The sequence below is a fragment of the Haematobia irritans genome, chromosome 3, assembly GCF_050003625.1.
Source record: "Haematobia irritans isolate KBUSLIRL chromosome 3, ASM5000362v1, whole genome shotgun sequence".
In the NCBI taxonomy this organism is placed as follows: Eukaryota; Metazoa; Arthropoda; class Insecta; order Diptera; family Muscidae; genus Haematobia; species Haematobia irritans.
In genome coordinates, this window is record NC_134399.1 from 6,319,748 (window position 1) to 6,334,389 (window position 14,642).

General features: G+C 30.0%; 1 protein-coding gene across 1 annotated transcript; it reads left to right on the forward strand.

Moving 5' to 3' along the window:
- Positions 1-721: 721 nt before the first annotated feature.
- Btnd (Biotinidase) lies at positions 722-6,303 on the forward strand. Its single transcript, XM_075298816.1, has 4 exons — positions 722-857; positions 1,524-2,157; positions 2,217-2,922; positions 5,861-6,303. The coding sequence occupies exons 1-4, from the start codon at positions 786-788 to the stop codon at positions 6,102-6,104; spliced, it is 1,656 nt and encodes a 551-aa protein (XP_075154931.1). The 5' UTR covers positions 722-785; the 3' UTR covers positions 6,105-6,303.
- The last annotated feature ends 8,339 nt before the right edge of the window (positions 6,304-14,642 follow it).

Genomic DNA, 14,642 nt, shown 5'->3' on the forward strand with positions numbered 1-14,642 from the left:
AATGGTGTTAGCTATCGTGAGATGATAACGAACTTTTTATGGCCCGCATTGGAAGATATGGATGTGGACGATATGTGGTTTCAGCAGGTCGGTGCCACTTTCCACACAGCTAACGAAACAATGGCTCTTTTGCGCAACAAATTCAATGGCCGTGTTATCTCACGTAATGTCGATGTCAATTGGCCGCCGAGATCATGTGATTTGACATCGTTGGACTTTTTTCTTTGGGGTTATTTGAAAGAAAAGGTGTACGTCGATAAGCCAGCAACAATTCAAGAGCTAAAGGATGAGATAATTCGGCACATTAACGGCATAGAACCTCCATTATGCCTCAGCGTCATCGAAAATTTGGACCATCGGATGAAGGTGTGCCACCGAGGTCGCGGCGCCCATTTGGCCGATATTTTGTTCCATACATAATTGAGTAATACCAATATATCATAATAAAATAAAATTACAATAATATCCTAAATAGTTTGTGTTTTATTCAAAATCAACATCGGCCCTTGAAATTTTAACCAACCTTTATAACAATATGTCTTTCGTTGGATTGATGTTCTATGATATTTAAACTCTTTCCATTATCAGTAAATTCCCTACAAAATATATTTTAATAAGCTCAAATAGGTAAGTGTGTTAACATTTCAGTTTTAATTGGTCTACTTATAAAAGATATATTTTATTATATGTTCAGTACTTATCTCAAAGGTAGGTTTGAAAGGAAAAGTATTCTATGAACCGAATGCTGCCAAGTGGGTTTAGTTGCGTTTTCGCTGTCGAGTAAAATGGCAGGGTATATTTTAAATTCTATATTTATAGTATGTGTCATTGGAAGCTTCATAATAAATTCGTATCAGGTAAATAACGGTGCAATATACGATAAAGTGTAACAAACCAGTGTCATGTAAAAAACCACAATGACTTTTTTGTAAAATTTTATTTCCATAGAAAATTTTGGCAAAATTTTATTTCTATAGAAAATGTTGCCAAAATTTTATTTCTATAGAAAATTTTTGAAAAAAATTTATTTCTATAGAAAATTTTGGCAAAATTTTATTTCTATAGTAGGCCTACAAACAAGGTTGTCACAGTTGGTAGAATTCTACCAAAAATCGTAAATTTGTTACTGTTTGGTAGATTGGTAGAATTTTTGATGTTTTGGTAGATTTTGCAAAATTTTATTTCTATAGAAAATTTTGGCAAAATTTTATTTCTATAGAAAATTTTGCAAAATCTACCAGAACATCAAAAATTCTACCAAACAGTAAAAAATCTATGATTTTTGGTAGAATTCTAGCAACTTTGGCAACCTTGTTTGTAGGCCATAATTCGTTCCAATTCGAACAAATCTAAATTGATTCTAAAATTTCATCTTATTTCCGACATTTGCTGATGTTGAACAATAAAATTAACAAAAAAAAAATGAGCAAAATCTATAGGTTTATTTCTTGCATTACATATCAGCCACCCTGTAGAGATATGTATTGACAGTGCTGTGTTCAATTTGTTTTCTTCCCTTCCAGATATCTCTACCCAGTGATCCCACATACAATGCTGGCGTTGTCGAATTTATACCAGCCAAAGAGGGTTCCGCAAAAGCGCGACTTAAGGATAATTTATCACGCATGAAGGCCATCATAGAATCGGATGGAACTTATGATTTGGATATTTTAGTTTTTCCCGAATTCGTTTTGAATGATCATGATATGATGACCTATGTACCAGATCCTAAGGAGAAAATTTCACCATGTGCAATGGCAAATTATGATTGGTTTCTGACAGAGCTTTCATGCTCGGCACGTAGTCGAAAACTTTATGTGGTCATAAACGTAGTGGAGAAAGTGAAATGTTGGCCAACAGACGGCAGCTGTACCAATGGCCTAAAGACCTATAATACAAATGTGGTTTTCGATCGTGAGGGTCGTGTTATATCACGTTATCGCAAGACTCATTTGTATCGCTATGAATGGCGGTCTACAAATGTTATGGAGAATCCCGATTTAGCTACATTTACTACAGATTTTGGTGTTACATTTGGCCATTTTATATGCTTCGATATGTTATTCTATGAACCAGCTCAAATTTTGGTAGAGAAAATGAATATCACCGATATTATATATCCCACATATTGGTTTTCGGAATTGCCATTTTTAACAGGTAAGCGTTTGAGTTTCGATAATATTTCGATTTTTTTTTTTGCACATTTCTCCTTTTAGCCGTTCAACTTCAAGAAGGCTGGGCTTATGCCAACAATGTTAATCTCTTGGCGGCCGATGGCAGTTATCCCCAAGAACAAAATACCGGTTCGGGTATATATGCTGGACGTTTTGGACGTCTAACTGCTGTTATCCATGAGGAACCTACAACGAAACTGCTAATAGCTAAAGTACCAAAACGTAATGTGCGACAAATTCAACAAAATCCAGTGACTTTCAAACCATTATTCGAACCAAAAGTGGAAACACCCCGTTTTACAAAACTCTCTTTGCTACGAGATTATAATGTGGATATTTTCAGCACGAAATTGCTAAATGACACATTAACGCGCTTCAATGAAACCATCTGCCACAATAATTTCTGTTGTAATTTCAACATAGAACGCACTAAAATTCAAGATTTACCAGCCCATCAGAACTATCAATATCGTGTGGCTGCATACAGTGGCAACCAAACGACATTCCAACGCATAGATAATAGCAATCAAAGTGTTTGTGCTTTGATTGCCTGTACAGGAGCGGAACTGTACACTTGTGGTCATATCTTTCCGGAGTCAGTACGTGTTGGAAATAAGTACTATTTCAATTCTATAAAAATTGTGGGTAATTTTGTTGAGGCCAAAAGGCGTTTGATAATGCCCAGCACTGTCGATGGTTTAATGATGCCATTGACCATTGATAGTTATACCTGGTTGGAGGAAAAGAGGTGAGTAACTTAATATTTTGTTAAAAGACAAATTAAAAAAACCATTGAGATAGAATACACAGAAAATATATAAAAAATACTTTAATTCAATTTGAAAAAAAAAAAATAATAAAAACATTTAAATGTTTAATTCATTGAATTATTTTGTTAATAAAATAACAAAAAATTCAGTTACAAAAAAACTCAGTAATAAAAAATAATTTTTGATTAATTTAAATTTTCAATTATTTTTTATATTATTATTTCGGCTTGAGGTCCTTTCAATAAAAATTCGTTTTTTACAATTTTTGATTAATTATTAAATTTATTGTCCAATATTTCGACTAACATTGTTAGTCTTCGACGGGGATGTTCATTTTTTTTAACAAACAAACATGTGTTTTTTATGAAAGTTAATTGCCATTATTGAATTATTTTGGTTTTTAAACCCAATTTAATTTACAAAAATTATTTGATTATTTTAAATTATTTTTTATATTATTATTTCGGCTTGAGGTCCTTTCAACAAAAATTCGTTTTTACAATTTTTGATTAATTATTAAATTTATTGTCCAATATTTCGACTAACATTGTTAGTCTTCGACGGGGATATTCATTTTTTTAACAAATAAAAAAAATGTAGAGAGTTTATATCAATTTTTAATGACAGTTAATTGCCATTATTGATTTTGATTATTAAAACCAATTTAATTTACAAAAATTATTTGATTATTTTTAATTGTTAATTATTTGTTATGTTATTATTTATTAAAAATGCGATTTTACGATTTTTGATTAATTATTAAATTTATTATCCAATATTTCGACTAACATCGTTGGTCTTCGATGGGGATATTAATTTTTTTTAACAAATAAGCAAAAGTATAGAGAGAGTTTACGTCTGTTTTTTTATTAATGTTAATTGCCATTAGTGAACTATTTTCTTAATTAAAACCGAATTCATTTAAAAATTATTTGATTAATTTAATTTTTTAATTATTTGTTATATTATTATTTCGGCTTGAGGTCCTTTTAATAAAAATTCGTTTTTACAATTTTTGATTAATTATTAAATTTATTATCCAATATTTCGACTAATATCGTTAGTCTTCAACGGGGATATTATTTTTTTTTTAACAAATAAAAAAATTTAGAGAGAGTTTAGTCTGTTTTTTATGAAAGTTAATTGCCAATTGTAATTTTTTTAATTATTATTAATTTTTTATATTGTCAACTTTAATTAAAAATTATTTGGATCAATTAATATTGTGCTTGAAACCAAAAAAATATTTTTTCTATGTATTCAAACGAAAACTTGTTTTTATTGAGTTTAAATATAAAAAAAATTAATTTATGGTAATTTTAGTTTTTATTATTTTTTAATATTATTTGGCCTTATATTACGCAATTTTAATTAATTAAAATTAACTTAATATAATTTATTTTATTTAAAATAAATTAATTCACTTTCAATTGAATTTTATACGAAAATATTCTTTCCTAAACAAAGAAAATTTCATTTCAAATTAAGCCAATGACAATTCTTTGTTAGGTTAGGTTACCTTAGGTTGAATTCAGGCTGCCTAGTCTAGTGTCGTCTGACATACATCTATGTCAGTACACGGTCTAAATTCTTCTTCCCATCGTAATTTTCTTTTATTCAGTGTGTCTAACGAATTCCTTAATTTGTTTCCAATACCTGGTTAGGGCCAGGTCCTTAATCACCTCTTTACCCATATGGTTCAGGGCAGTGGCAAAGGCAGTGTTCCAAGGTCTCTTCATTCTCGAAACCCGCCTTACATAGATCATCCTCTGCTGCTCTTATTCGGTATAGATGTGCTCTCTATTCTAGGTTTCCGGTCATTACGATCCCCCTGACTATAGTACTACTCCCCTGGAGTAGTCTTAAGACTTTTGTGTGGGTCACCCCATAGTATTTTCGTCGTCCTTCCACCCTTCCATTGGTCCACATCGCTTTATGTCTCTCCTGTGTCCATTTATCCAACTGGGCCCGCGTTGCCCCTATTGGCTTTGGGTTCTCTAAGTTGACTTCCCTATGTGTCGTAGCTCTTTTCACCAGTTTATTTGTATTTATGTTCTTCTTATTCTGGCCCCCCCATATAATGCGGATCCTGTCGTATTCCGAGTATTCGTTGATCATTCTTTTGCATTCCAATACGGTTGGCTATCGAACCGTAATGCCTGCTATTGTCTTCATTGCCCTCTGGCAATGCGTGAAAAAGTTGACGTTTTGTGGCCTCGTGCTATGACACACACTTCTGCCTGCAGGATTGTGCTGTGGTCCGGTAATTGGAAAAGGATTTCCACATATACGCCCAATCCCGTCCTCTCACCCACATTCGATCCATAGTTATTTCGTTAACTTACGGTAAATTAGGTCAATGAAAATGTTCATAATTAGCATGAAATGTTTCGTTATTTAATAAAAATCACTAAATTAACGAAACCAAAACAACATTTTTTTTGTGCAATCATCGAAAATTTGCTTTTATTAAGTTTTAATTTAAATAAATTAATTTATCGTAATTTTAGTTTAAATTAATTTTAATTAATTGTAATTTTATTTAATCTGATATAATTGAATTTGAATTAATTATATTGCATTTAATATAATTTCTTTTATTTTAATTTAATTTCCATTTCAGTATATACAATAAAACTGGACAATGTTATTATTTTCTACACACCAAGACAATTTTATTAAAATTGAGACAACGAAAAATGTTCATTCCCATAAGGTGAAATTTTTATTAGCACAATGAAAATTTTCACTAATAGTATGAAATAATTCATTATTTTAATAAAAAAAAAAAACAATTAAAAATAAGGAACTTTTTCATTGTATTTATGAAAGTGTTTCGTTGGCTCGATTTTAACTAGCAGTGTTTTGTGTGATTATATGAATTCTATTTCTTACCATAATTCCTCTTTGTTACAGAAATGGTTCAACTCGTGTGGAAATAAATCTAACAACACCGCAACAGAATCTCTTAACCTTTGGCATCTGGGCCAATTACTATAGCACCATAAAAAATAGCCATAATCTCGATACAGCTATGATGATGGCACAGCCGCCAATGCTTGCCTTGAATACAACCACAAATGCCGTGACTTCAGTCAGCGCCAGCTTTTTGGTGAATGTCCTGCCTGCTGTAGTACTGGCATTCTTATTAAAATATTAATTGAATAATTATTATTTTCTTTCTTCTTTGTATTAAACTCACGTTGGATCACTACCAGTGTTTTTGGGGGTCTTGTACAAGGTTCCACTCGAGTGGGTGGGTCAAATGGGTGGGCGTATAGACATAACGTATAGTCATGTAAAACTCTTATAAATTCACGTGTTAATAAATTGGATATTCTTATCCTTGTACCTTGAAATGTTGTATACCAATGAATGGATGTATGAGTGTGTGAGTAAGGGAATTTCATACTTTTGAGGTAGTATTAAGATAATGTTATTGGGATGGGATGTAGTGAAAGTGAAACATATTTGGTATGGAACCGCATATATATTTTGTTCGTTACGAAAACAACAAAAAAAGAACATTTATTTGTATTTCATTCATTTTTAAATTATTTATTTGCATTCAATCTATCGCAAATTTATTTAATTTCACAATTATTCTCTATCTTAATTATGTACCAATCACCAACGCTATCTATATGTCGTCAAGTTTTACTTACAGCAAAAACTTATAGTAAATTGATAGTGGCGGTGACCTTTGAGTCCGTTATACTCAAATATTCGTTATATCCCAATGTACAAAGATAAGTTTTGCTGGTGTTATGATAAAGCTGGAAATCAATGTTAACCTCATGTTGAACCAAACAGCAGCTAACAGGAAGCGAGGCATGCGAACAGCAACAACAAAGATTGCAACAGTTTTATTGTACCTTCATGAAAGAATAAATTGTTGCTATAGTTGCCTCTTGTGGACTAACATAGCAGCCATTGTTGTTTTTACCAAGTCCATTATTAATAATTAATGTGCAACGGGTATGTTACTAGACAACAGGACCACCACCAGCAACAGCATCATTAATGCTTGGCGGCCGCCAGAAATGAACAAAGTCTATAAAAACAACAACAACAACAACGAAGAGGAATATCCACCAGGTAACGTGGTAAAGAAAGTCCTTGTCTTGCTCTCACACTTCACCTCTCTTGCAGTTTGCGTGAGAGAGATATGGCCAGACTGTTGCTTCTTTTATGGGGACTAATTAACTTGTAGCTTTTCCAAGGCATGCGTTTTACTCATATCTCTAAGAGAGAAGAGAAAAATAAAAACAACTCTAATGAAAATTCTCAACATCAAAGATTGAGAGAGTATGTTAATCAAGATAGAGAGAAAGATTGATAGATATGCTGCTCTCTTGTAGTCTCCAAAAATATGTGAATGAGATAATAATTTGAAGTACCATTAAATTTCCAACAGGTACCTCATTCTGGCTGATTGTGTGTGCCCTCAAACATCAGCTCCATTGTTGCTCCTGAAGGATGCTTTTGTTACAAAAACAAAAACAAAAAAACTTTGTTTGGCATGTCTGTCTGAATGTAGGCTCTTCTTCTTCCTGTTTATGTTTTTCTTTTCTTGTTGTTGTTCCTTTGTACATATTAAAGGCCTGTCACAAAATATCCCATCATACTCAAACACACACACACACCAAAAAGCACATGTATACTAGCACACGCACACTCGAACTCCAACACACGTTAGCATATGGCATTGCAAAGCTACGACCAAAGCACGAAGGAAATTCTTTCAATACAAACTAGGTCGTCGAGCCTGGGTTTGGTGTTATGAGTGTGTTGTGTATGTGCAAGTGTGTATGTATGTGCGTATGATGCCCTGTTGTTGAGTACTTTTATATCACAGTTTAAATACTCTGAAATATTCGCATAAAAGCCTACAATAATATCAACAACAAGGAATTTTTGTTGAGATAAAGCCAACAGAGAGCCAACAACAGAGCAACGGAGAAGAAGAACCTTCAACGTGTTTTAGGGGGGTGTGGGAGATGTGTACCGATGATTTTCACTTAAACATAACGTATGTGAGTTTAGTGTATGCTGTATTGTAGGCCTATCCATTCGTCGTTTTTTTCTTTTTTTGTGTGTTCACTTTGAAACCTCATGGTGCCTGGATAACTTCTTCCATAAATATGTAGCATGGCCAACGGGACCAGCAACAAGCATGATGCTATAGACAATACCGTTTTAAAGCCTCATATGGTCATACTTTAAACGGATACGGATGTTCATGCTCATATCATAACTTTTGTTGGACATAAAATACCAACAACAACAGCAACGAAATCGATCCAAAACAAATACTGGTCATTCGATTGTTTAATGATGAGAGGATTTTTTACAGCCAAAAACCATTTTGTTGAATATTTGATTTTCCAATTTATGTATGAGTGGGTTGTGTGTTTGTTTGACTAACTCCTCAAAGCCAGCCAGTCAGCCATTCAAATGGCCCAAAGAAAAATTTTGTTCGAATCAAAAAAAATTATTCGAATAGAAAATTTGAAATGAAAATTTCTTTAGAATTTCATTATAAAAGGAAGAAAATGTTTTTAAAATTTGTATTTGAGAGATTTCAACCATGAAAATTATCAGACGCATTTTTATTGCTTGTATAATTTAAAAGATAGCAATAGGTACTTATTACGAATTTCGCTCCTTTGATATTTTATCCTTCCACTGTTAGTCGATGTTAATCACATCTTGTAAATCTTAGATAATTTTGGCCCATCCCCTTTCTCGCTGTGTGTTTGGAAACTTATTTGAATCTCTAACACCTTTAAAATTAAAATGTATTGGGAACATCTACCATACATATTCTATATATTTAGTATACATAACAAACTGGGTAAAAACTGGGCACGGGTAGCGTATATAAAATCAATAAAAATAACTCATACAACCCATGGGCCGCACATACTCGTAATGCACTTAAAAACCCATATCACCTCTAGACCAAATACTAGCTGTATCATCCTATTGATATATTAGTATAAGTACATTAAAATACCATTATTTCAGCATGGATTATGAATGTGAAATTTATACTTAAAATGTGGTTAACACAGGCATATCAAATACCCTCCTAACATCATTTGGGTTATGCGTTTTTAGATATGTGGTTTAGGCTCATGTTTCATAGGCTCGTATAGACAAAAGCAAACTAGTTTGGTTTTAGGCATAATTTCAATAGAGGTATTGAGCATTAACTATAATATTGATGTAATTTTTATTGTATTAATAGATTTTGTTGACTTTATATTTCAGTCTTTTGTTTTCAAAATATATTTGTCAGCTTTGATGCACATTTAAGAATTTATTGCAATATTTTGGACATTTTATATTTTTATAACACCATAAAAAACTAGAAATGATAAGCTTAATAAGAAATTACATCATCACCTGTACTAAAATGTATTTAAATGGACATGATAAATGTTAATAAAAAAATACTTTAATATTTAGTTATGTTTAATATTTTCGGATAGTTCTTTTCGATTTCACATGTTTTTTTCTTTTCAATTGTGAATTGATAAACTTAAGTTTATTAATTGGACAGTTTTATGGGTTTTTTTTTGTTTAATATTAATTAAAAATAAATTAAATAAGCAAATAGACTAATTTTTAATTTACAGCGACTTGAAATGGATCAATGTAATCACAAAGATGTAGAGTAAGAAAATAAGAACGAATGTCCATGATTAATAAAAAAATATATATAAGGCCAACATTTTATTTCTATAGAAAAATTTGACAAAAATTTATTTCTATAGACAATCAAAATCAAAATTTTATTTCTATAGACAATTTTGTCAACATTTTATTTCTATAGAAAATTTTGACAAAATTTTATTTCTAGAGAAAATTTGGTCAAAATTTTATTTCTATAGAAATTTTTGTCAAAATTTTATTTCTATAGACAATTTTGTCAATATTTTATTTCTTTAAGAAATTTAGTGTAAAATTTTATTTTTAAATAAAATTTTGTCAAAATTTTATTTATATAGACAATTTTTTTATTTCTATAGAAAAATTTGTCAAAATTTTATTTCTATAGACAAGTTTGTTAAAATTTCATTTCTAAAGAAAATTTTAACAAAATTTCATTCTATATAAAATTTTATCATTATAAAACTTTTTTCTATAGAAAAATTTGTCAAAATTTTATTTCTATAGACATGTTTGTCAAAATTTAATTTCTAAAGAAAAGTTTAACAAAATTTCATTTCTATATACAATTTTATCAAAATTTTATTTCTATAGAAAATTTTGTCAAAATTTTATTTCCATAGACAGATTTGTCTATATTTTATTTGTAAATAAAATTTTATCATTATACAACTTTTTTCTATAGAAAAATTTGTCAAAATTTTATTTCTATAGACAAGTTTGTCAAAATTTCATTTCTAAAGAAAAGCTTAACAAAATTTAATTTCTATAGAAAATTTTGACAAAATTTCATTTCTATAGAAAATTTTGTCAAAATTTTATTTTTATAGACAAGTTTGTCAAAATTTCATTTCTAAAGAAAATTTTGTTAAAATTTGATTTCTATAGAAAATTTTGTCAAAATTTTATTTCTATAGAAAATTTTGTCAAAATTTTATTTCTAAAGAAAATTTTGTCAAATTTTTATTTCTATAGAAAATTTTGTCAAAATTTTATTTCTATAGAAAATTTTGTCAAAATTTTATTTCTATAGAAAATTTTGTCAAAATTTTATTTCTATAGAAAATTTGGTCAAAATTTTATTTTTATAGAAATTTTTGTCAAAATTTTATTTCTATAGACAATTTTGTCAATATTTTATTTCTTTAGGAAATTTAGTGTAAAATTTTATTTTTAAATAAAATTTTGTCAAAATTTGATTTATATAGACAATTTTTTTATTTCTATAGAAAAATTTGTCAAAATTTTATTTCTATAGACAAGTTTGTCAAAATTTCATTTCTAAAGAAAAGTTTAGCAAAATTTCATTTCTATATAAAATTTTATCAAAATTTTATTTCTATAGAAAATTTTGTCAAAATTTTATTTTCATAGACAGATTTGTCTATATTTGATTTGTAAATAAAATTTTGTCAAAATTTTATTCCTATAGAAAATTTTGTTAAAATTTTATTTCTATAGAAAATTTTATCAAAATTTTATTTCTAAAGAAAATTTTGTCAAAACTTTATTTCTATAGACAAGTTTGTTAAAATTTCATTTCTATAGAAAATTTTGACAAAATTTTATTTCTATAGAAAATGTTGTCAAACTTGTATATCTGTAGACAATTTTGGTAAAATTTTATTTCTATAGACATTTTTGTTAATATTTTATTTGTAAATAAAATTTTGTCAAAATTTTATCTCTATAGAAAATTTTGTCAAAATTTTATCTCTATAGAAAATTTTGTCAAAATTTTATCTCTATAGAAAATTTTGTCAAAATTTTATCTCTATAGAAAATTTTGTCAAAATTTTATCTCTATAGAAAATTTTGTCAAAATTGTATCTCTATAGAAAATTTTGTAAAAATTTTATCTCTATAGAAAATTTTGTAAAAATTTTAGTTCTATAGACAAGTTTGTCAAAAAAATGTTGACAAATTTTATTTCTATAGAAAATTTTGTGAAAATTTGATCAAAATTTTATTTCTATAGAAAATTTACAGTACGATAGCTTCATTACGGAAGGCTGAAGCGAGACTGCAACAGGCAGACAAACGATCAGACGGACATCCTTAGATGGTCTTCGATGTATTACAAACCGAATGGCAAGCTTATTACCCCCATGACCATCTTATGGTGAAACAAGTATATACAGTACTAAGTTCGGCCGGGCCGAATCTTAAATACCCACCACCATGAACCATATATTAGGATTTCCTTTGAAATTTCAGGAGGGCTTGAGGACTTGAGGACACTTCCCGAAGTTAAATTTAAAGATTTCACTTATGAGGACTATATCAGATTCTGGATTTATAAGAACCATTTTTGTTTGAGTTTTAGAGGAATCATTAACATCTCTTGTAAGTGTGCAAGAAAATTATAAAATAACGTCTTGATTTGAAATCTTAAATCTGTAGAAATAAAATCTGGAAATTTTACATTGAGTTTCAAGCAATTTTCATGATCAGTGCGCCTTCTACACCCTCAAGAAGTGAAGTCGGTCTATATGGAGGCATTACCAAATGGACCGATAAAAACTTAATCCGATACACGTTTTTGTGAGCCTAAAATACCAGAATATTTACAATTTCAGGCAAATCAGATAAAAACTACGGTTTCTAGAAACCCAAGGAGTTAAATCGGGAGATCGTTCTTATGGGGGCTATACTAAAATATGGACCGATACTCACCGTTTTCGGCACACCTCTTTATGACCAGAAAATACCTCTAGATTTCCAATTTCAGGCAAATAGGATAAATACTTCTGATTCTAGAAGCACAAGAAGTAAAATCGGGAAATCGGTCTATATGGGGGGCTATACCAAAATATGGACCGATACTCACCATTTTCGGCACACCTCTTTATGGTCCTAAAATACCTCTAGATTTCCAATTTCAGACAAATTGGATAAAAAGTACGGTTTCTATAAGCCCAAGACCCCAAATCGGGAGGTCGTTTTATATGGGGGCTATACCAAAATATGGGCCGATACTCACAATTTTTGGCACACGTATTTGTGGTCCTACAATACCTCTAGATTTCCAATTTCAGGTAAATTTAATAAAAACTGCGGTTTCTATAAGCCCAAGAAGTAAAATCGGGAGATCGGTCTATATGGGGGCTATACCAAAACATGGACCGATACTCTCCATTTTTGGCACACCTCTTTATGGTCATAAAATACCCCTAGATTTCAAATTTCAGGCAAATTGGATAAAAACTACGATTTCTATAAGCTCAATACCCCAAATCGGGAGGTTGGTTTATATGGGGACTAAATCAAAACCTGGACCGATATAGCCCAACTTCGAACTTGACCTGCCTGCAGACAAAATACGAGTTTGTGCAAAATTTCAGCACGATTGCTTCATTATTGAAGACTGTAGCGTGATTACAACAGACAGACAGACAAACGGACATCGTTATATCGTCTTAGAATTTCTCCCTGATCAAGAATATATATACTTTATATTGTCGGAAATCGATATTTCGATGTGTTACAAACGGAATGGCAAGCTTATTACCCCCATGGCCATCTTATGGTGAAATTAAAAAAAATGCCATCTACCATATGATAGAAGTATTCTGAATGAATTGAATCGAATCGTGTTAAAAATTTAATACAGAACTCCTATTCCGAAGCATTGTATGTAAATCCAATTCACTACCTTGTATAGCATTGTGACTACTCCGTTTATTTTTAATTTTATCCTTGAATTTATTTTGTTTTAATTTTCTTCATTAGCCCAATACAAGTAAAAGCATTTGCTTCTTATCTTTGATGTTATTCACATCTCACTTTCATATCCATAAACCCCTTGACCCTAGGGAAATGACCCATGTTTTTGGTGACACCAAAAAAGGAGACATGCCCGAAGTCACGTTAGTAGAAAATTTAAATCACCAAAAAAAAAACTGTCCTGTTCTTGTTCTTGGATCAAAAAAAAAAAACATCTATAGATTTAAAGGAAACAATTTGTTATATGGGTCGTCGTCGTCACCATTTTTGGAAATTTGTATAAAATTAGGAAATAATCGATAATTTTTTTCAGTCTTTTTTGCTTAAGCTTTCAGCTAACATTTTGTAAATGAAATCGAAGACAAAAAAATATTTGTTTATTTGGGTCCCAAATAAACAAAAAAAAAAGTTTTTCTACAAAAAACATCTTGATGACAACAAATATATCGACACTTATATTCTCGACCATTAGGAATAACGATAGGGTTTTTTTGTGTTGGTGGGGGCAACAAGTGGAAATGGGGAATCCTTTTTGTTATACAATTTCATAGCATAAAAGAAATTTAATTTCCGTTTCGGTCCTTTAAATGTGATTTCTCACGTTTTGTGGGGGGCAGATGGTTTTTCTTGTTTGATTGCCATCGACGTGTTGTCCTTATTCTTTTTTTGGTCGTTATTTAAATCCTTGCAATGGCAAGTAAGCGTATAACTTACATCCTGACAGAAAGTTGGTTTTGTTGTTGTAAGATTCATTCACTAATACTCATATAGTATAGCTAACAAATGAGTCATTCCATGTTCAATGGAATACGTCAGGACATGGATTGATAACGGTTTTGGTAGATTCCTCTCCACATAAGAGGTAAATAAATTTTCAATTTTGACATAATTTTCTATCGAAATAAAATTTTGACAACATTTTTTCTACGAATAATATTTTGACAAAATATTCTCTAGGAATAAAATTTTGAAAAAGTTTTCTAGAGAAATAAAATTTTGACAAAATTTTCTATAGAAATAAAATTTTGAAAAAATTTTCATTCGAAATAAAATTTAAACAAAATCTTCGTTAGAAATAAAATTTTGACAAAATATTCTATAGAAATAACATTTTGACAAAATTTTCTATAGAAATAAAATTTTGACAAAATTTTCTATAGAAATAAAATTGTGACAACATTTTCTATAGAAATAAAATTTTGACAAAATCTTCGCTAGAAATAAAATTTTGACAACATTTTCTATAGAAAGAACATTTTGACAAAATTTTCTATAGAAATAAAATTTTGACAAA

Bases quoted from the DNA above. Each gene is read 5' to 3' on its own strand.
- Btnd (XM_075298816.1), top strand. From the start codon at position 786: ATGGCAGGGTATATTTTAAATTCTATATTTATAGTATGTGTCATTGGA. The intron at 2,158-2,216 runs GTAAGCGTTTGA...TTCTCCTTTTAG, and splicing joins GGAATTGCCATTTTTAACAG to CCGTTCAACTTCAAGAAGGC. The intron at 2,923-5,860 runs GTGAGTAACTTA...TCTTTGTTACAG, and splicing joins ACCTGGTTGGAGGAAAAGAG to AAATGGTTCAACTCGTGTGG.